Source organism: Lepidochelys kempii, chromosome 3, assembly GCF_965140285.1.
Source record: "Lepidochelys kempii isolate rLepKem1 chromosome 3, rLepKem1.hap1, whole genome shotgun sequence".
Taxonomy (NCBI): domain Eukaryota; kingdom Metazoa; phylum Chordata; order Testudines; family Cheloniidae; genus Lepidochelys; species Lepidochelys kempii.
In genome coordinates, this window is record NC_136382.1 from 46,835,807 (window position 1) to 46,859,339 (window position 23,533).

Genomic DNA, 23,533 nt, shown 5'->3' on the forward strand with positions numbered 1-23,533 from the left:
CCACAAAACTGCTGATCGGGAAGTGCGGGGAGGGAGGAGGAGGTGCTGATCGGTGGGTGGGAGGCACTGGGAGCGGGGTGGGGGGAAGCTGATGGGGGGGCTGCTGATGTATTACTGTGGCTCTTTGGCAATGTACATTGGTACATTCTGGCTCCTTCTGAGGCTCAGGTTGGCCACCCCGGTTTAAAACCTGCAGGGACTTGGGAGTAGTGTGAAGAGAGAGAGTAGTGTGAAGCTGTACTGCTCCTACAAGAGGTGAGGAAGGACATTTTGTTTTATGAAATACACAGATGTGGTGGCCAGTCTCTGAGTAATCTGATCATTGCTTTTCCCTGTGCCTTGGGTGTGGGGGAATCTGGAGTGCTCTGCAACTCCAGGGCCTCTAACAGACATTCAGTTAACAAAGTAATCATTGTTGTACCCAGATCACATGAGCGGATGAGCACTTGCAAGCCATATGGTTGCACAGGACACTCCTGGGAGCAATCAGGGGCCTTCCACCATCTTAGAACAAGAAGCAGGAGAGCACTCCTACGGGAAAATCTAGCCTACTAGTTTAGGGTAAGTGCCTAACTTGGCTCCCTCTCTGCATCTCCTTTCATTATCAATGAACTGTAAGGACATATAGAGTCATTACTAGTATCGCTGGCAGATGATACAAATATCAATGAATTGTTAAGTAGCAAGGAGGACAGGTCACTTTCCAGAGTGATTTGGACCACTTGGTAAACTGGGTGCAACTAACCAACATCAAACAGCCAAATGTAAGGTCATACTTCTAGTAAGAAATACATGTCAGACTTGGGGACGGTATCCTGGAAAAGACCTTAGGGTCACAGTAGATAATCAACTGAACATGAGCTTTTTGTGTGATGCTGTGTCTAAGAGGGCCAACGTGATTCTCCCACATGAGGAATATTGAGTAAAGTAGGAAGGTGATATCGCCTCTATGTAAGGTACTGGTGACGCTACTACTGAAATGCTGTGTCCTGCTCTAGTGGCCACACATTTAAAAGGATGTGGAGACATTGGAGTGTTCAGAAAGAGCCACAACAATGATTTGATGTCTGGAAAACCTGCTCTAGTGAGAAACTTTAGTTCAAGCGATATACAGTAAAGATGGTCGAAGTCTTGACTTTTGATTATTTCACTGAAAATCATCACAAGAAGTCTTTAAATCAAGATTTGACATCTCTCTAGTTCATCAATAAGTTATTGGATTTGATGCAGGAATTTCACCCAGTTCACCTGTGTCAAACAGGAGGTCAGACTAGACGATCACAGTGGTCCCTGATGGACTTGAAACAGACAAATCCATTGAACAGCGCAGATAGCAACTAGAGAAGTGAATTCACAACAAATAGGTTATTAAAAGAATTTAGCTTCTATGGAAATATCTGCAAGCACATTGTGATTTCCTTACTTTTTTTTTCAATATATAATGCTTTTTTTACTCTATTGTTTGATAGCTATTTGAAATTCAAGCTGTACTGTCATTGTTGAGACAAGAACCACAGTACTGGTTCTAGTCCCTTACTGAATGGGTGCACTAGTGCTACCGGCCTGACTCGTGTGGATTTAAAATGAGATGTCTGGGAATTTTTGTGCAAGTGACTTTGAAATGTGCTTTCCACCAAGCTTTGTCAGTAAAGCTCAGTCACTTGAATGTTTTGCAGAGAGAGAACATGAGGCATGTCTGAAAAAGGTGCAAAGACCCTTGAAGATTTTAGCACATCAGAGGATGGGGCCTGCAGAAATCAACCCTCTGGAGCCTTAGACCCTGAACTGTCACTGACGCAGCAGATTCTTCATACCATAGGTCATCCAGCTTTTTGTGCCTTGTTACAATGACTAAGTATTTGATCAGGTGAGTCATGCAGCGTCTGTATGCATTAGCTTACTTAAAACACAACTGCTCCTACAAGTGTTAACATCTTAAGATTCCTCACTAATCAACTTGTTTTGTTATTTTCTGAAGATAATTCCATTCAAATTCACCCTTTCATTCTCAGTAAAGTGTAACTTATTACCCAATTTCTAAAGTAGATTGTAGAAGGACAAAGGGATCAAATTACTTGCTCATGGCAGAAGAGGAAGTCAGTAACTCAGCAGAGATTAGAACTAGTAAAGAATGCACCAATTTGTTCGAATGTCTGCTTAAGTTTTGATTTCTTTACATAAAAGCCAAAAAACGCAAACAGTTCTTAGAGCGCCACACAGAATTTATTAGTAGGGCCAATGGACTTGAATCGTTACTCAAAGGTCATTGTTCAGAATCTGACCCAAAGTCTTATGCTGAAAGACAGTAAGGCAGAGTGCAGCTTTTTATGGGCAAAAGCATGATTCATACCCATTGTGCTGAAAAGTGAAGAGAAATGTCTAAATGCAGAAGTTGGGCAACAAGCCCTCTGGCATTTGAACTGGACAAAGAGTGAGTAATACAGGATAAGGAAGCGCAACTCCCACATAATAAGTCTTAAATAATTTAGTGAATCGAAATGTAATCCAGTGGCACCTGAGCTGCTTTGTGCTGGTGTGTAATGCCCAGTGGCTGAGGTGAGCTAGGAGGTAGTCCAGAGCCGTAGTCAAGCGTGCACGGGTTGTTGGGTAGCCAAGAGGACAATTGGTATCAGAGGCAGTCCAGGGCAATGGTCTGAGTTCTCAAAGGGGTCAGTAGCTGGAAGATCCAATCCAAGGGGTCGGGTCAATGGGTTAGAGAGGCAAGGTTGGGCAGGTCTAGGGAGTAATCGGAGGGCAATGGTCTATTGCTCAGACAGTTTCCTCATTGAAGTGTTTATATAGTCCAGGTACTCAATGAAAGTTGCTGGACAGACAGCAATCAGGTAGCTGGGGTGTGGCTGCTGTGGAAGCTTTTAGCACTAAGGCTGTTGGTCAGGGACAATCGTTCAGTGTGCCACCATGGCACAGAGGCTCAGGATGTCATCTCAGGGCCCAGGTTCAATAGCAGCTGCGCTTTGTTATGACAATCTGGTAACTGGGTGATATAGAATGAATAGAATAATGGGCAGGTGAACAATACAATGAGAGAAGAGAAGGAAGAGAGTCAGAATTATAGTAATCCTTTCCTTCTTTTCTAGCACATGTAGAGACTTTGTCATTGTATTAGTTGGATAGTTCTGGCAGGGTTACCTCAAACAATGTTTCCGTGTCTGATAAGAAAAACAAGAACAAGAGTTATAATAATTTTAGATCCTCAGTCCCACTTTGGCTGCTAATAGGGCCAGAGTGGCATAAAGGGCTTGTAACAGGGCTTGGCCTTGTCCAGGCACTCTCCTGTAGCTGACTGCAGCAAGACAGGCAAATCCTGCCTCAGTTTACAATACATTCCCCAGGACCAGCTGAGTTGCCCATCTCCTCCACCACAGATCAGAGAGATGATCGCTTCCCCTACCCCACCTGGGAAAGGAACGTTGTTCCTCTGGGGCCAAGTCAAGCCCTGCTTCCAGGCATAATTCATTAGTATAGGTGCAACCTTCATCAGATCTCTCAGAGTCAGAGCATTCTCAACCCCCGCAAAGTATGACCGGTTAAAACGCAGCAGTTCTTCATTCCCACTCCAGGGTCACCATCTCCAGGCCACTGACCGACACAGTCAACAACCCCTCCGTTCCCCAGTTCCTGGGCCCCTCTTCCAGGGCCCCATTCCCCAGGTGATCTACCTGAGAGTTAACAGTCGCTCTTCTTCAGTTCCTGGGCCCCTCTTATACAGCCTCCACACCTCTAGAGATTTCTCAATATTCCTTGCAGCTCGTCTGCCACAGCCCTCAACTCAGAGCTTCTGTGAGAGGGCTCCCCACAGTGTTCCGCTCCCAAAGGCTGCTTCTCTTGCGAGTCCTGCTGATGATGATCTGCTTTTCCTCCTGTACCTAAGGCCCTGTGTATGAAACTCCTCCTTGGCAGGGTTCCCCGGCTCTGGCCAGTTCTCTCCAGGAGCTCTCATCAGTTCTCTCTGTGCCAGCTCTCATCACCACCAAGAGATCTTGGGTGCTGATCTCTTGGGTCTCAGGTAACTCTGACCTGCTGCTCCCTCCCACTCCCCTTCTCAAAGCTGCCTGGATCTTTATAGTTGCCAGGACCTTCTCTCAGGCCTGTTGGGAGGTAACTAGCCAATCACATATGAACAAGACACGTTCCTTCTTAAAGGGACCAGTCAGCCTATGACAGGGCTGGAAACGCTTTGGATCTGTCCAGAGGGGATTTCCCCAGAGCAGACACAGGAGAAGGCAGCCATAAAGACCCCCTTGCAAGTCAGTGACAGGATGGCAGCATGTAGCACTGCATCCCATAGGCAGCCAGGTAGAGGCTGCCGTAATGTACAGGTCCCAAAGGCTGTCTCAATGATGCCAGGAGTGCAGAAGAGCCTGGGAAGGGATGAGGGTGGGAGTGGAAAGGTGGTCCTTTTGGAGACACAACAAAGACTCTCACCTAGACCTTTATTCTGTACTGGTCTTTCTAGGGTTAATGATTTAAACTAGTACTGAATATATATATATATATGTCAAGCTGCTTTACCATGGGAAAGAAACAAGACCGGTTGGATTCTACAGGCAAAAGGTGCTAGGTGGCATGAATGCCAGTGAACTTCCAACAAACACTGAGCACAGAGACAACTGTGTAACATATAACGTAAAAAAAAAAAAAAAGTGATGACAGCTGTAATCAAGGGGAATTAGGTGTTCCTGATCTTATCAAACAAGAGCTAATAGGTATAAAGGCACCCAGGCCCCCTGAAAAGGTAGCAGTTGTGATTACTCAAATTCAGTGTTCCAACTCGCATGAATAGTTTGGCCCTTTAAATTGTGTTGCCAAGACAAGATGATCAAATGAACTCTCTGGACAACCTTTTCTCCCATGAGAATCATATTATCCAACCTTGGGACATGCCATAAGAAGCTGGATAAATATCTTTCCATCCTAATTCTGCTTTGTGAACTAATCTCCCCCTGTCCCCAGCACTGCCTTCTTTTCAGTATATGAGATATGCAAATCTTTTCTGCACTGGATGGTTTGATAAGGAACTGTACAAGGTGTAGCTAACGGCTAGAGGTGGTGTTATTTATTATTTACACAGTACCGTGATAGTGCTCTACAATGGATATTACACATGGTTTATAATCTCCACCTTTATTTATTAGACGTTTATTGAGATCCTTTGGGAGCCATTAGGTTTACCTACACATGAAAATTAATCTGGAATAAGGTAAGAATTAAAAGTATGAACTATCTCTGATTAACGTCATGCGTGGATGCTATTATTCTAGAATAAGTGCATGTACACATGGAGTCAACCAGGAATATCTATTCTGGATTAACTCCTCTCATAGACACACCTTAAAGCGGTTGCTACCAATCTGGCTTTAAATGTCCTACTCCTTCAGTGGTCTGTTAAGTTCAGACAACATGAGCAATGTCCTTTCGCTAGAACCTGCTTGACCCTAACGAAAAAGCAAAAGAGAGAAAACTGAAACGTCACCTATTGCTGCATTGGCGGGTTCAGCACATCAGCTGCTGTTATAGTAATACTGACCGAATGGAAAACTGAACATTCTTATTATAGCAAACTATATCTCGCTGACTGAACTCTCATATGCACAGCATGCATGGACCAATGCAAATGCTTCAGGATAGCAGCTGGCTCAGATACTCTGTTAGCTGTGCCACCCTCAGCAACATGCTTCAGTACACGTCTTTAGCCTTTCATATACAACACTGCATGGTTGTTTAGTCATTCTTGACACCATGTTAAAGAAAGATGTTGAATTCTAAAGCAACCTCTACATGAACAAAGTTTACTTTGTCCTGCCTTAGCGCAGGTGGCTGGATTTGATGACTTATCGAGCCCGACATTTCTATGATTCTCCCTTAAACTGGAAGAATACCTAGAGCTGTGTCGTGATAACAGTAAGAGATTTGCAGAATGGATATTACTGCTACATTCAAAAAGCTGTAACATTCTAAACATTCTTATCCCGACGGATCTTTGGAAAAGCTGGACAGGTGTGGTTGAAGAGGCAGATTGATAAATTAATAATATGTTGTACTAGGTGCAAAGATACCATAGCATGATGATGGATGCATTGACAAAACCTACTTACTTGTTAACTGTAATTTTATTGGCTAGCACAGCCTCAGCCAGGCAAAATGCAAATATGCTGTAAGCTTACTGACATATGGCAGTTACATGATCTCCTGCATTCCGAGTTGTTCTGGGGGTCTGACTTACACGTGAAGAAAGAAAAAATCACTAAACTACTCAAAAGAAACCTAAATGACTGCAGAATGTTTTATCACTTTGCTTTGGGGTATCCCTCTTCATTGTGCTGTCATCAAAGGTCTGTTGACTAGGGTGACCAGATGTCCCGATTTTATAGGAACAGTCCTGATATTTGGGGCTTTGTCTTATATAAGAGTCTATTACTCCCCACTCCCATACCAATTTTTCACACTTGCTGTCTGGTCATCCTAGTGAATACAAACCCAGTTCTTTCAATTCACCAGCCATACACTGCACTGTATGGGAACTTGTACTCTGCTCTGTTTCAGCAGTACATGATCAAAAGATAGACTCTTGGTTCGCATGCAGTATCGTGAGACTTATTTCTTGACTCACATGTCCAATACAGTCGGATCACAGCTGCAATATGGCCCAAACCTGTCTTTGACACTGCCCTTTCCTTAGGGTACAGCTACACTGCGCCCCCAATCCCAAAAGTGTTTGTAACTTTATTTAGATAACATGAATGGGCTAACTTGGGATAAAATAGCAGTGAAGACACAGCAACTTGGCTTTTAATCAGGTTAGCACTCAAATTTAAGCCTCTAGAGCAGCCCAGGGTTGAACTTGAGCTGCTAGCCCAAGTTAAAAGATGAGTTGCCTTGTCTTCACTGATTTTTTTAACCCATGTTAGCTAATCCAAGCTAGGAACACATCACGTTTTTTCCCCCCTCAGCAGACATGCCCTTGAGAGATCCTGCACCAAACTAGGCTATCAATTCCACTCTGCCCTCTAGTGTTTAATATTGGTAATGATTTAGCAGAACAAAGGGAAGAAAAGATCATATACACATAGCATAAGTAATATTCTACTGGAAATAATGAGGGTCAAACTCTGCACTACGACAAAACAAAAAGTATAATTTAACCACTGAACTGAGAACAATGCTGACATTAACATAAATCCACACTGGGACTGGGGGAAACGTTGTTTTTACTAGAGAAAGCGGTGTATGCTCTCCTCAATAGCAGAGGATTTATGCTTCCAACTGCCATTAACCTAAATTGAGAAAAATCGTCTGTTCAATTCAGTATCAAGTTAATAAAAGCTGCATTCTATTTATAGTTGAGTAGAAGTACTGTAGTTATGGCTCACAAGGTATTTTCATTATGTGCCCCTGTTCACAGGCATTTTGCTTCTTGGAAAAAGAATTTGTGACACTTTCATATGCAGCCAAAAGGTGGTAGCGGTTGGTTTGATTTTGATTTAGGAAGTTGGTAAAATTCTGTTATGTCATTTTTAAATTATCTGAGCATGAGTCTGTCCACTTTAAGAAAGATGCATTTTCTTGCCGTAGTTTTGACGTGATGAAATTTGGTTTAGAAATAACCAAGCTACCGGTATTTGAAATATGCCTCTTGCATATGGACAGTATGTGATTTTTATCCTAATTTGCTTAAGAAGGCCCACGGACCCATACAGCGGGAACGTCATGCCTCAGAAAGAGTGCTACCTCTCAGGATGGCTTTGTTTGACATGTTCATCTGTTGCTTGCTGTCAACTTTCGCCACACACCAGCTAATCATCTTCCCATTTTAATCTGCTCTCCCCCCTCCCATGCATGTTTGAAGGTGTGATCACATTCAATTAAAATTTTGCATGCTCTATTGTGTAAGCTGAAGATTACACTGGATCTCTCAGCACATTTTAACACACAGATCATTAGCATTCAATGTTTTATCCTGGTAACCAGAGGAATAATGTGGGGCCAAAATCTGGAGGTAAAAGCATGAGCTGTCCCAACATGCATTCATAGTTTCTCTCACTACTTTCCCCACAAGTCCTTTTGCCCTCCCCACAAAGAGCATCTTGACTTATTTGGAATCTACATTTAGAACACAAGGAAAGAACGTGTGTCACATGCTGCAAAACTCACCTGTTTCCTCAGGCAGATATACCCGTAAGTGCCCGCACACAAGTTGTCATAAAAATGGAAACATTTACATTACTCTGATATGGCTATCATTGCAATAGGGCAAACTTTCTCCCCATTTCTACCTTGTTATACTGCAATAGGCTTACACCTATAAGAGGACTCATTTTTATGGTAACCACCCTTTACGAAAAATATGCAATCAAATCACTGGATATTTTATTTATTTAAAAATAGCAAAATATAAAATTAACTTGACCTCCTGTTTTTAATGTCTATTTTTTCTCTTTCTTCTCCCCACTCTTTCCTTCTTTATACTGTACTATTGTGCATATCTTCATTCATATTTTAAGCATCTTTTCTTTTTTTATGTCATTTTAAATACTTTGTGTCTATTTCTCCCTCTCCATTCAATTTCATCTCACCTTTCTTTTCAAGGTATTTTCCTTTTTACAATCGGCTTCCCTTTTCCATCAAATCTACAAATTCTCTTTCACATTCCCCTCCTCATTTTAACACGCCTCAATCTTCCGTTTCCCCCCCTCTACCCCTCCCCAAATGACAACTGCTATCAAATATGACAGCCATCCCACCTGAACTGGTGTAACACAGCCCTAAGGTGGACACAAGGGCAAACCTGACACCAGTTCAGAGAGTGGTATGGGAAAACTCAATTGGTGGTGGAACAATAAGTAAGCTAATCGGCATCATACCACTGACTGACAAGGTCTGGAAAATGGGTTGGGAGGGGACGTGATTGCTGTTCTTCACTCCTGAAAGGATCCCCTCAATGCTGACCCCATTCCGTCCTTTAAAGGTCAGTAACAGTGGAGCAGATGCAGGAAATGCACTAAAACCCCACCCCTCCCTTGTGGGGAAGAGACAGAACAGAGACAGGAAGGCAAAATCGGGAGTAGAGCAATTAAAGATCAGCATTTTGTGGATGTGGGTGGAAACCTTGCAAAAAGTGAAATTATGCAGCTATTGGCACCAATATGATCCGTATTATATATGGATTTTCCTCAGTGATAGAGATAAGTAAATACTTCTTGTTTAATCTAAATACAATTCAATGCCAATTATGCAAAAAAATGAAAACCAATCTATTTTATGTAACTGTTTCAAATTATGTTGGGTGAAATTCAGACCCCTTTGTAGTCAATGGGAGTTTGACACTACCCAGTAGAAAATAAGTATACTGTATACAGGTTTCAGAGTAACAGCCGTGTTAGTCTGTCTTCGCAAAAAGAAAAGGAGGACTTGTGGCACCTTAGAGACTAACCAATTTATTTGAGCATGAGCTTTCGTGAGCTACAGCTCACTTCATCGGATGCATACTGTGGAAACTGCAGAAGACATTATATACACACAGAGACCATGAAACAATACCTCCTCCCACCCCACTGTCCTGCTGGTAATAGCTTATCTAAAGTGATCATCAAGTTGGGCCATTTCCAGCACAAATCCAGGTTTTCTCACCCTGCGCCCCACCCCCCACACAAACTCACTCTCCTGCTGGTAATAGCCCATCCAAAGTGACCACTCTCTTCACAATGTGTATGATAATCAAGGTGGGCCATTTCCTGCACAAATCCAGGTTCTCTCACCCCCTCACCCTCCCTCCAAAAAACCCACACACACAAACTCACTCTCCTGCTGGTAATAGCTTATCCAAAGTGACCACTCTCCCTACAATGTGCATGGTAATCAAGGTGGGCCATTTCCAGCAGAAATCCAGGTTTTCTAACCCCCCCCGCCCGGGGAACACACACACACACACACACACAAACTCACTCTCCTGCTGGTAATAGCTCATCCAAACTGACCACTCTCCAAGTTTAAATCCAAGTTAAACCAGAACGTCTGGGGGGGGGGGCGGTAGGAAAAAACAAGGGGAAATAGGCTACCTTGCATAATGACTTAGCCACTCCCAGTCTCTATTTAAGCCTAAATTAATAGTATCCAATTTGCAAATGAATTCCAATTCAGCAGTTTCTCGCTGGAGTCTGGATTTGAAGTTTTTTTGTTTTAAGATAGCGACCTTCATGTCTGTGATTGCGTGACCAGAGAGATTGAAGTGTTCTCCGACTGGTTTATGAATGTTATAATTCTTGACATCTGATTTGTGTCCATTTATTCTTTTACGTAGAGACTGTCCAGTTTGACCAATGTAAATGGCAGAGGGGCATTGCTGGCACATAATGGCATGGAGGAGGGTGAGGGGGTGAGAGAACCTGGATTTGTGCTGGAAGTGGCCCAACTTGATGATCACTTTAGATAAGCTATTACCAACAGGACAGTGGGATGGGAGGAGGTATTGTTTCATGGTCTCTGTGTATATAATGTCTTCTGCAGTTTCCACAGTATGCATCCGATGAAGTGAGCTGTAGCTCATGAAAGCTCATGCTCAAATAAATTGGTTAGTCTCTAAGGTGCCACAAGTACTCCTTTTCTTTATACTGTATACAGTTAGGTTTCAGAGTAGCAGCCGTGTTAGTCTGTATTTGCAAAAAAAATGCATCCGATGAAGTGAGCTGTAGCTCACAAAAGCTTATGCTCAAATAAATTGGTTAGTCTCTAAGGTGCCTCAAGTACTCCTGTTCTTTTTGTATACCGTTAGATTCTATGTATTTAGTGAAAATGGATGGGACACTTTTGAAAGGCAGTACTATGTACACTATAATCCTTTTGTATTTACTTTTGCAGTCATAGTCATGGTCAACCCTAAGAATGTAGTTTAGGGCAAACTTTATTTATGTATTTTGCATCACCACTCTCCCTGACTTTAATAGGAATTCTGCCTCAGTAAAACCTCTGTTACTTTGAAAGAAAAGATTTTTATTTTATTTTTGCAGTTTTACTCTCCTTGCAGAAATATACAGATACCTATTTTCTGTGATCTGCCTGGCACACCACACACGTGTGTATTATTCAGTGTGTGCGGATGTGCATACATAATACACAAATATTCACTTGGTATATACTCACCTAATACACATCTTAACAGGTTTTTAACTTTCCATCTAATCATTTTTGTGTTTAAAAAAATCTAAAAGTAGTTTTAGCCGGTGCATAGAGAAAAAGGATTGACTTTTTTTTACATATCTTTCTAGGAAAACAGATACTTATTTATACTCATAATTACAAAAATACCTCTATTAAAAATATCACTAAACCTCAATTTTCCTCCTCTAACTCTTAAAGCCTCAGTTACAAATAAGCTCATAATATTTTCCTTCTCTTTTAATAAATTAGATTTAAATGAATTCCTAACATCAGTCCTGTTTTTATAGCATAAAAGATCCTCACCTATACCTTTTGTCAATTTTTGACAGTGAAAGATGGTCCCGTTGCATCGCAGTCCAGTAGGTGGATGGTAACCTATCAATGATAGTATAGTAGAAATTACACTGACCAGACCAGACTAGAGTATGCAACAGTCAAATCATGAACCCAGTGATGGAAAAACTTCTGTTGACTTTCGTAGAAAAAGAATTTAGCCCTGGACCTGCATCTATTTAAAATTTTCATTTTAACAGTTTGACTTTCTTACAAATTGAGAACAAATAAGTTTGAACTTTATCACCCAGATCTCACAGACTAGTCTTTACAGCATAACATTTTACTCAGCCTTAAGGTTATGTACATGCTGAAGTACTTTGCTGAATTAGGGTCTCAATGCTTTTATCAACATTTGTCATTGCTTAAAAATCCAACTGTGGTATCTCGATCCAGTAAGGGATAAATTTCCACTGGCAGTAAAATAGAAAATAGAAAACTTTGGTACAGAGGCACCAAACCCTCCAGAAGTATTTTAGTTGTAAAGCACCAAGCACACTTTTTTGACACTGTGTATAATAATAAATGGCAAAGTTTCCACTGACTCCAGGATTTGCCCTGCAGTTCTTCTGCAATTTAGATTTTTTATTTCTAATGCATTGCTAATATTTCTCATGTGAAATTTATAATCCAGATAGCTTTGCCATCCTCTGTCAGGCATGCTGGATATTATAAATCACTGAGTGCAATTTCCAAAACAAAACTGGCAAAAAATTCTGTTAGAAAAGAAATGAAAAAGGTAGGACATGATTGGCCCCTATTGTTTTACAATACAATTTAATCCAATGCTGAATTTACAGTTAAAATTGAATGAATGTTCCAATTATCTGGTATGAAATATAGAACTAACAAGGGGTTTAAAAAACAAAACCTTTGTATCATAATCATAAATTAACCATATAGGAACATGTGAAGTCAGTAGAATAATAAATAAGAATAAATTATGTTTTCTCTGTATGTTAGCTGTTTAATTTATAAGCAAACAATGAAAAAATTATTAATATGCTACTATGGACTTCCTACTAACATCCACCATGTTACACATTTCTATATTTTTAGTAATAAAATTATCACATTAAATTGTACAATCTTTTCCTATTGAAATGTGTTCCCTTGTAATTATCGCATTCCACCCTGAAAGTATTTGTATTTAATTAATGTATTTGTTTAAGAAGTAGGTATAACAATTATGAAATAGGCAACTGATAAGCACAAATAAGTAAAACTTCTTAAGTATTTACAACAATTAGATAGCCAAGGCAATGCATAGTTTAATTTGCATTATATTATGTATCCCCATTCTGATCAATTGAAAGATACTGCCATTTATTCCCCACAACTCAACATCTTTTGGTCACTGGTGAACGAATCACAGTTTTAATGTAACTCTAATTCTCAGTGACAATATCTTCATACTAGTCTTTTACATTGCAACCTTATCATATGAACTTGGATGAAAGCTTCAGATATCTGATACTGCATACATTTATTTTTATTCCCTTGAGATCTTCTGAAGACAGTACCGTGGACAATGCCACACTTTCAAGTGAGCACCACTGGTTTATCTACAGTCTTTTACCTTAATCCCTCTCCCAAAACTAATTTCAGAACTTGACAATGAATATGACAATTGGCCTCATCATGACAAGAATTAAAAGCAAAACTTACCTTTCTAACTTAGTTTTCCCACAGTACATTCTTCTGACACACAGGCCCATAACACAGCCTCTCACCCACCCAAAGAGAAATAAGCAGGCAAACTATAAACCTATACAACTATTTCATTTACAGACTGTAGAAAAATTATTTCTATTTTTAAGTTCTTGGGAGGCACACAGATACTAGTCATGTGAACTCTTAAGTACATAGGCAGTTAGAAGTTTCAAATTCATCTGGTTAGTTTAATTACTTTTTTTTTTTACATCTATAGTATTAAAGCAAAGTCAAATTCTGATGTTGTGTTAATTTAACAATCTGTATTTTATTCAGATGGAAGATCGTTTGTATTCTTAATAATTTTATCCTATACTCTGTTTCCTAAACTACATTCTTTAAAGTCCCTTTTAGGAATATACAATGTTTCCAGTTTCAACCTAGCTGTTACTATTAAATATTTTGGGATCAAAAATACCATACAGGACAATGATAGAAAATTGTTCCACGTGTAGTGTACAAACCACTTTTCACAGTTCTAATTAATATTATATAAAAAGTCACAATTTAAGCAATAATAGATACTTGGTGTAATCAAGATGAAATTAAGTTCAGCCTTACACTTTCACATGTTAAGAGTCAAATCCAGGTTCAGTGTGCTGTTGTAGCCTAAGCAGGTATAGATATACACACTGCAAGAGCAGCAGTACGGTATACCCTGATGCTGGTAACAACTACCCCTGCACACTCACCCACGTACTGGTTATTCTGGCCTGAAGCACATATAATTTGAGCAAATCTAAATGTAGGGACCATAGCTGGATTGGCAACATGTGTAAAATGTCCTTTGACCTAGCACCCACAACACTTCTTGTGGATTTGTGGGGGGCATGGGGATGGGGTGGAGGCAGACTAAGGACTGAGATAGTGTTCCATCTTCTGGGAATGGATTATTTTGTTAGGTACCTATGTACAATATTCTGACAGAATTTGCCTCAGCTCGCCAAATCCTATTTACCTTATTCAAAATTGTATAAGCAAGATGAACAGGATTTGGCCCCAAATGGTTAACCCTTCAAGTAGCATAAGAGTAGTTCCAGTACACTTAGCCCATAGTTCCTAAATAACTTCATTTGCAAAATGAAAGCAGATCAGTGTTTGTTTATAGGGGAGTATCTGCTCATGAGAGAGAACTTTGCAAAAACAGACTACATTTTATTGTACATCTAGTTTTGGAATTGATATTCCAAAAAGAAAAAAAGAGTGAAATTATGTTTTTCCATGGTACAATTTCCTCCCAAACACAATTCAACACCAAAATGATTATCTGTATTTTTAGTTATTTACTACCTAGATACTACTACGATGATGAGTTTTAGAAATACCTAGCAGACCTCTACCATGAGTGCATAGATGTCTATGTGTTATATGCATTGGCACGGATGCTGAACACCCACTTTTAACAAAAGGATAACTGTAGTCTTTACAGAGAATTATTATAGCAGACAAAAAGATTTTACAAAGGGCCACTTAAATGGTTTCACATAAACTGTGTGTCCAGGATCTTATATGAGAAGAGCAAAATAATCAAGTAATGTTACTGCTGATTGAAGGGGGCAAGAACATCATTGTTATATTAAAATGAAATTATACTCAATTTTACATTGTTAGATTAAATCACTGTAGATCTGAGTTATTTATTTAAACTATACAATATAAAGTGTAAATGTAATTGTATTTAAATTAAATTAGCCAAACTAAATGATATACAATACTGACAGTGATAACACTACTGTAATAAGACTTCTGACTGTAAGTCAGTACAATGCAGTATATCCTAATAATGCACAATACTCAAAAATAGAATGTGGAGATTAGGAATTACTTAAGATGTAGTCATGATCCTTAACTATATTACACCAAATGGAAAACCGGACTGTGCAAAACTCAGTTTAATCCAAGTTGACTGGGTGACTCACTTTTATGCAACTCAGATTTCTAACACAATATCATGTTAATTGCCAGTGCTTAATATATAACTGTACTTGCCAAAGAACGCTCAGGTTATGAGAGTGCTACAAATGTTTGGCTGAAGAATGCCTGCATTTGCAGATAGTTTGAAAGGATTCCCTTTGTGACTGGGGTAAAGCACTTGCGTGACCAGTAAACATTGCTTTCTGCTTGACTTTGCCTTCTAATGGACACTGCCCCCTTGAGGTGTTTATTGTATTCAGAGAAAATTGTATGTGAAGGCTGTATGAATCTGTATAAGAGTGTGTTCTTCCTGTTTTGAGTGACTTCTTACCTAATCATTTTAGTTCATTTAATGGCTTAGTTCCACCCAGCTGAAGGGTGTATAAATCTTTATTAACAACAGGATCTTTAGATGTCAATTCTAGGCACATTGCAGAGGAAATTGGGTGTGCATGTCCCATTTTCAATGAAAATTAGCAGCAGTCGCATGCTTAATTGTCCATGCACAGTGCTGCAACGAAGGTAGCAATTCTTAGAGAGTAATTTGTAGAGAGTAAGGATGAAATCCAGGCCCCACTGAAGGCTATGGCAATACTTCCATTGACTTCCACAGGGCCAAGATTTCATCCTAAGTCTTTGGCAAAAATGCAATAAAAAGTCACATTATACGAAGAGCTGTGTTCAAGGCAGCACAAGGAGCTGTGTCAGGAATGATCTAGTTAATGATCTGCCTTGAGTGCAGGGGACTGGACTAGATGACCTGTTGAGGTCCTTTCCAATCCTACACTTCTATGATATACAAAAGGTAAGGCCAGGAAAAGCTTAGTTTTGGGAATACTGTGTTTGTGACTGGTAATGGAGGCATCAAAACATCCCATCATTAATAGTCTGGAAAACCTATTCCATTTAAGTCCAGAGTTTTACCTTACGACTGATTCTTCCCTACCCAGATCTGTGCGGTGGACCAAATTCTGCAGCCTTTACTCAGTCCTTACTCCTTAATCCAATGGAAATTTGTTGGACTGAACAGAAAAGATAATTTTTGTATCCACTCTGCTTTTGGCACCAGCAGTTCCGGCTGGCTCCAAGCAGGAGTTCTGCTTCCTGGGATTCTCAATATGGTGGTTGCCCCGGACACTTCTAGGGTGGGTTTCTTTTACAGCACAGAAGACTGTTTTGGGGTATAATAACTTGTAGTGTGTTCTTCTTCCTCTGCAGGTAGAAGCAAGACTATTGATGGGCCTGCCCCTTCCACCTCTGCTGACCTTGTACACTGCAAAGTCCCCATGGAGTGATTTCCAGTGAGTATGTAACAGAGGTGAAATCTCCCCTTTGTGTGTGTGTGGAGGATGCCCTGAGCAAGGCCCTCAGGACTGGCCTATAATGGACAGATAAGCTTCTGTATTTCTGCAGTTTGGCTCTTGAAATCCCTGTCACAGATCTACCTATAAAAATTAAATGTCTACATCATAAATCATGGGAACCTCTTTTCTAATAGAGGGAGAGAATTTTGAGGACTTGTTTGTGGACATCACTACCCAGAGGGGAAAAATATATATTTCATACTTTATATGTGCAATAAATTGTCATTAAATATCTTTCACCATATATAAAATCTCTAAAGAGAACAAAACTGACCAACTTTATGATGCCATGGCATATTACTAATATGTGGAGATTTATTAATAATAATCCTTGGCTGTTCCCTAGTGCCTCTTATCCCAAAATCTCAAAGCACTTTAAAAACATTAATTGATTATTATCCCCATTTTACAGATGAGGAAACTGAAGAAGAGAGAAGTTAAGTGATTTGCCAAAAGTAACACAGCAAGTCAGTGGCAAAGCTAGGGATGGGACTGAGTCCCTGTTCTAACTGTGGCACAACATTATATCCCCACTAAGTAAATTCACTGTATCTTAAAGATGTTGTTTCACACCATGTATTTTAAAGATCATGAAAATTGGCCAGTTTTGTAAAATTAAAATTTTTACAATGGCAATTTCCCGCCCCACATAAGCAGAGAAGGCTACTTAAAGGGTTAACTACACAGCTGTGTAAATAGAAGTTTTTTATTTATTCTTGCTGACACCTAATTATAATGTTTAAATACTAACTGGCACAGAAGATACTGAGCTAGCCCTGGATTCCCTTGTTTTGTTATTGGGCATGGCAATGGTACAACAAGATACTCCTACTGTGGCTTCAGGCAACTCATCTTCCTCAGTCCATTCATTAAGATCTGGATTATAGCACTGAATGCACTTCTTATATTTCTTTTCTATTTCATTCCAGCCACCCACCAAGTAAATTTTCCCATTCAGAGTGGAAGCCCCTGCAGTGCTCACTCCAGTTGGCAGGGGAGCAGCATAGTTCCACTGGCCAGCATAAGGATTGTAGCACTCAACAGGGAGGACATCAATCCTTTCACCTCGACCTCCCAGTTGGGACCCACCCATGATATAGACCCTCTCCCCAAGGGAAACAGCACAGTGCCATCCTCTTGGAGTGCTAAGGGTGGACTTATCCTGCCAGCTATCATTGCTGGGGTCATACATGCACACAGAGCGGGAGTAAGCATTGTTTATGTAACCTCCTGTGACCAGGATTCTACCATCTATGACTGCACTGGCATGGCAGCACCTTGCTACCTCCAGTGGAGCCTTCATTTGCCACTGGTTAACTGCCGGCACATAGCATTCAACTGAGGATAGACACCCTTCAGAGTTGCGACCACCCACTGCAAAAAGGAGGCCATTGAATACATTCAGGCTAAAATGGGTGCGCTTCTGATTCATGTTGGCCAGGTGAATCCATGTGTTGAAACGAGGATCATATCTGCAAGCATTAAGAAAAGAGAATAACTGATGCAATCAAAATACTCAAATATTTCTATGGGAAGGCCTACAATGTCACATCTGCCACTCTATAGTTAAAATTGTGGGGGCTTCTAAATCACTGTTTAATTTGTCTTGTCTGGCTATTACAGTGGTTCTCAAACTTTTGTACTGGTGACCCCTTTCACATAGCAAGCCTCTGAGTGTGACCCCCCACCTTATAAATTAAAAACAATTTTTAATATATTTAACACCATTATAAATGCTGGAAAAGCAGGGTTTGGGGTGGAGGCTGACAGCTCGTGACCCCCCATGTAATAACCTCATGACCCCATGAGGCCCCCAGTTTGAGAACCCCTGGGCTATTACAATTCACTTGAACTGAAAGTTGGAGTTTTGCTAAATTTCAGTAAAAATAGGTTTCATTCTTTAACAGGTGAAAAATGTATCTTTGTAATTCAAAAATAGTTTTGTCAATTAAATCTGGCATGTATTTAGCATATAATTTGATCTAATTACCTTCAGTAATTTGATTTTTTTAAAAATCAACCTCCTAAGAACCTTGGAAAGTGACTATTGTGCCTGTACAGTATTTAATTTCAAATACAATTTTCTATTTTTTATAATTTAACTTCAAATGTGTCTTGTAATATGCATCTCAAGATTTTACATGCCCAGTCTTTAAAAGTGACATAGTGGCTCCTTTGTAATAAATACAATGATGTATTTATTAAATTTGTTCTCATACAATCTGTACTGTAGCTGGTCATATGTTATTTTAAAGCCATGTATTGCTGCCACTGAAGTTAATAGGAATCTTGCCAAACACTCCAATGTGTGACATATTGGGCCTTTTGGCAGTAATAATTGAGAATTTACATGGCACTTTGTAAGTCTCTCTATCTTCAAAGCACTATACAAGCATTTTAAACTGTATATTTGTTGTGTCAGTAAAAAGATGCATTTTAAATATTTAGGGCCAACTTGGCAACTACTTATTAATGCAAAAAATCCTTACTCAGAGAAAGTTTCATTAATTTCATTGGGACTGTTAGTATCAGTAAGAATTTGTAGGATCAGGTCATTATACAAAAGAGTTTTTACAGTGCATTATATCAAAGATGCAAACAAGTGTTTAAAAATGATCAAACATCTGATGAATACACTAAAACACACATAACACTGAAGGTCATAAACTACCTTTGATTTGCAATGCAAATCCTGTGGATATCAGTGGTCATGCCACATGCTCAGGCACAGAGAGATGAGGGGTACATATAACCCTAGGCTCATGATGCAGATGAGCCAAAGCAAGGTATTTCAAAGCTAAAGCTGATAATCTGTTTTATACTCATGATGTTGTACTTAATTTTCCAATACAGGAGAAAACAAGGAAGAGCTTCAGCTTCTGAGGGCTGCTTTCACATTATGAAAAAGTCTCTAACATTCCATTTATTATTGATTCTGCATATTAATATCTATGATATTTTATGTATTTCCTTTCATTCTATTTGTTTTAAATAAGATATACATGAAACTAGGATCTTTGTTTCTTAACACCTCAACTGGTTCCACAGGTCAGTTGCCTGCTGGAAGTGACATTCTCTGTTCAAAACATTAAGCATCTCCACAGCAATCAATTCTGAGGTCACAAATAGAAGACTATGACTTCTTTGGAAGGATAAGAGGTGAAGCAGATAAATTGCTAGGCCCACATGTTCCTGTCTTCAGAGAGTACAGAGACCAGCAGATGGGTAGAGCTCACATAAAAAAGGAGCTGGGGACAACCTCTTGGAAGGGATATATAAATAATAAGAGTTAGGTCTTGTCTGACATTTTACATCCATATCTCTGAAAGCAATTATACAAATGCAGAGAAGTGAAGTGACTTGCTCAAGGTCAATGGCAGAGCTAGGAATAGAATTCATGTTGGGTCACACTGACTCCTGTGACTGTGGTATTATTCCAGCTTGCTGTTTAATTTCCACCATGCAGTCCATATAAAATAATCTGTGGGCTAAGTTCTGCTGCGTAAAGGTCAGGCAGGGCCTGAAATAAGGGTGTGTGTGGGGGGCTAGCTGGGGGACTATCTCCTCTGTGCAATGTTTTTCTCTAGGAAATTGGCATAAAGGACTAAATCGACCAACCAAACAACAGAGGAAGTTAGTGCTGCATTAGTTCTCCCTCTACACTCTCTGACCACCCTTCTAGGAGGGGTTATTTGGGCATTCCTGGTGGGGGCTGTCCTCAACAGCAGCAGAGTAACAGCTGTGTGTGCTGGGAAGCTGCTCAAAGAGAGGCATACAATTTATGCTCATATATTATTATTATTATTATTAGATATATACTGAGATCTATGAGTTTTCCCATTTCTGGACCATTTCTGGGGCCATAATGTGCCATTAATTTTTAGGCAGAACACTTTTAAAAATCAGTAGAACGTTCCCCTTTAAAATAATTTGACCTGAGGCCTCTAGGTTGAGATCTCTTTGTGTTCTACATTACCGCCACTCATGTAGTTCGAGGGGGACAGCGCACTGGAACCGCAGTCTTTGGAAACTATGCAGCATTTTGCGTATTTGACCCAGATGGGAACAACATAGCATTTAAGTAGCAAAGTTATTGCTTCTAAACCTATGGCGTGAGAAATAAAGACCAAAATAAATGAAATATAGAAAAAATGTTGAAAATAAAAAAAGAATCACAATCATTTCTAAAAAATGTTCTTCAAAATTTTCCACAAGGCATCAACAGCTCTTGAACTTGAAGAATTCTTGCCTTGTTTGGTCTGTCACAATATTAATGCTACTTACAATTTTCCTGCGTTTTAATATTTAAATAGCCATTATTCATTTAATTTTGGCTTGACGTAGATTTTCTGATTTGGAGGTGTTGTTCTTTATACATTTGTGATTATGGATGGATATTTTGCATGACTTTAGTCGTACGTTTGTAATAGCTAAAATTTTAAATATCTAATAAAATTATTAGCAGGGAAGAAAAAAGATGTTATCTGGTTTTGCTAAGTTTTGCACTCAAACTTGGATTTGCTCCTGCACAATGTGGAATCTGCCTCTCCTTCCCTTGTAAATAACCATTTACCTGCAGAAATTGCTGACAGCATGCTTGGCCTGGTTCCTGGCATCATTCTGGTCTTCACCACCAGCCACATAGAGAAATCCATCCATCACAGTCACACACTGATTAAAACTTTTAGCAGGCATTTCAGTTAGCTTCTTCCATCCATTATCAGGATCTCTGTATAAGATGTCTCTGCTAAGGGACTTTTCTGTTAATGCTGGACGTCCCCCAACAGTAACTAGGACTCTGAAACCTCCACGAATCCTTGTTCTTCTAGACTGCAGTGTATTCTGATTATATGGAAGCAAGTGATAGTTCATGGCATCCACTAGAAGTCGGTGGCAGTCTGTGTCTTGCATCATTCTTGGTACAGTTTGAACATAATTGACCAAGTCTTGAGCAGAGATGGTACCAAAACGAATGTTGCCCAAGAGATCTGCAGCATACTTTGCTCTTTTTTGGTCAAATTCCAGCCATTTTATTGCTATCTGGAATGCAGCAATTTCAGAAGGCAACTGCAAGTCGTCATCTGCAAGGAGTTCATTGATCTGATCAAAAGTAAGTTTTAAGAACTGATCTGTTTCTGAAAACTCAATGAAGTTGTCTCTAATAAATTTCTGGGCTGCTTCCTTGGTGTTTTTTAGTCCATATGTCTCTGCAATATTGGCAATATACATACAGTTCTCAACATTGATTTCTTGCATCAAAAAATCAGAGCACATCTTTACAAGGGTGTGAATCTGAAGATAGACTGCTGTGGAAATTATACTACCTATTGTGTAGAGTGAAAGAGTTAGCTTTCCATTGTAAGCATAAGTGATAACAGTGGCTAGGCCCAATGGGGATACGTCATTGAGATCTACTCTTTGAGTAGATGGATCTTTCTTTAAAATGTTATGAAAGTAGTCACTGCATGAAGCCATCACCACCTTGTGAACACTGAAGGATTTGGTTTTGGTACCAATAATCAAGTCACAAAGAAAATTTTCCTGCCTCATTCTGCTTAGCCCTTCCAAGAGATTTGGGCTATAAGAAGAATCAGAAACCTCAGCTGAGATGCAGCTGAAACCATTTCCTCCATCTAAGAACCCGTTCAAACCATTTAGTTTACTTAGGGGGCCATCCTCCACAATTATAGTCATCTCATTGATATCGCCTTTGTTTTTTTTTACATTCTTCTTTTTAGGTGCCATGACTGCAATGGAATATCACAGCCAAGAGCTTGCTGAAAAATACAATGATAAAGTTTAGAGTTACATTTCAGTTATAAGTATTTAACATCTGACTGATGACCCAACAGAGTTTAAACTTTATCAATAAATGGAACCACGGAAAGAATAGAACACAAAGTAACATATCTTACTACTGCCTGAAGACTTAAAATTGTGTGTTTTATTGGCCTGCATTGGAGTGTGGTTGCTAATAATAAATACTGAATATGATTCTTCTGGAATGATAGTTATATAGAAAGAATGCATTTAAAATTAACTCTTGTTTATAACAAGATCACAAAAATCAAGTTTCTCCAAGAATGAGTTTAGGATGCAAATTCAGTGGAATTGCAGGAGTTCCCTAAATCCAAATTTAGAATAGTTTCTATTTCTCAGAAGTAAAATGAGTTTGGCTAAGTATAAACTTTTAAAAATAGAATAATATTTTAAAATCAGGACCCAGACCTATAATTTTTTTAGACAAACAAACAAACAAACAATAAAGGTATAGGATCTGATTCTGTTCTTGCTTTCAGAAGTGCTATTCCCAATTTACAGTGGTGTAAATGAGTTCAGAATCTGACACACGGAAATTAAAAATGTGGAAAGTTTTCCACAACTAAAGAGTATGAAACATATTGGGGGAAAGTGTATTTTTGTCATGGTTTTCTGTATTTTTAGACTGAGGATCTGAGCCTGAGTGCTTTCAGGATTGCGACTTTAAATTTATTAGGCTTATGGAATACTATTTCCATGCCATTCACAAATGCCCTTCTACATATAATTTACTTCACAAGCTTTCCCATATTTATATCATACTGTCCATAAGTTGAAATTATGGTTTCTAAAGTTTCAGCGTCAATTATTGAGGGTATTTCTAAAAAAAGAAAAAAAGGCTAACTTTGTTTTGTAAAAGAATGTGTACAAATTGATACAGACTTAGCAACAGGTATTAGCTTTAAGAAGCCATTTCTCTGTGTGAAGAGAATCCTCACTTTTATATAATAACGTTAGATTAATTGTTTAAATTATGCATATAAACTATGGGCAAATTCCTGCTCCCACTGAAATCAGTGGCCAAACTTCTGCTGAATTCAGTGGGAAGGCCCTGTGTGTTCTTCAGAGGAGTTATTTCATTTACAAAATATAAGCAAATACACATTAAAGAAAGGTCCTTGTCTTGAATAATACATAAATGAAATGAGTCACTGATACTAATCAAGTACAGCATTATACCTAAGATACACTATTTTCTTGCATTCTGACACAAT

General features: G+C 39.3%; 1 protein-coding gene and 1 long non-coding RNA gene across 2 annotated transcripts; one reads left to right on the plus strand and one right to left on the minus strand.

The window, feature by feature from the left end:
* The first annotated feature begins 432 nt into the window (after positions 1 to 432).
* On the plus strand, positions 433 to 18,477 carry LOC140908664 (uncharacterized). Its single transcript, XR_012157948.1, has 4 exons — positions 433 to 561; positions 1,677 to 1,867; positions 16,354 to 16,436; positions 17,429 to 18,477. It is a non-coding gene; the product is annotated as an uncharacterized LOC140908664 (long non-coding RNA).
* On the minus strand, positions 17,239 to 22,244 carry KLHL31 (kelch like family member 31). The gene is made up of 2 exons (XM_073336266.1): positions 21,073 to 22,244; positions 17,239 to 17,971 (listed from the first exon to the last, which is right to left on the minus strand). The coding sequence occupies exons 1-2, from the start codon at positions 22,242 to 22,244 to the stop codon at positions 17,239 to 17,241; spliced, it is 1,905 nt and encodes a 634-aa protein (XP_073192367.1).
* Between the last annotated feature and the right edge of the window lie 1,289 nt (positions 22,245 to 23,533).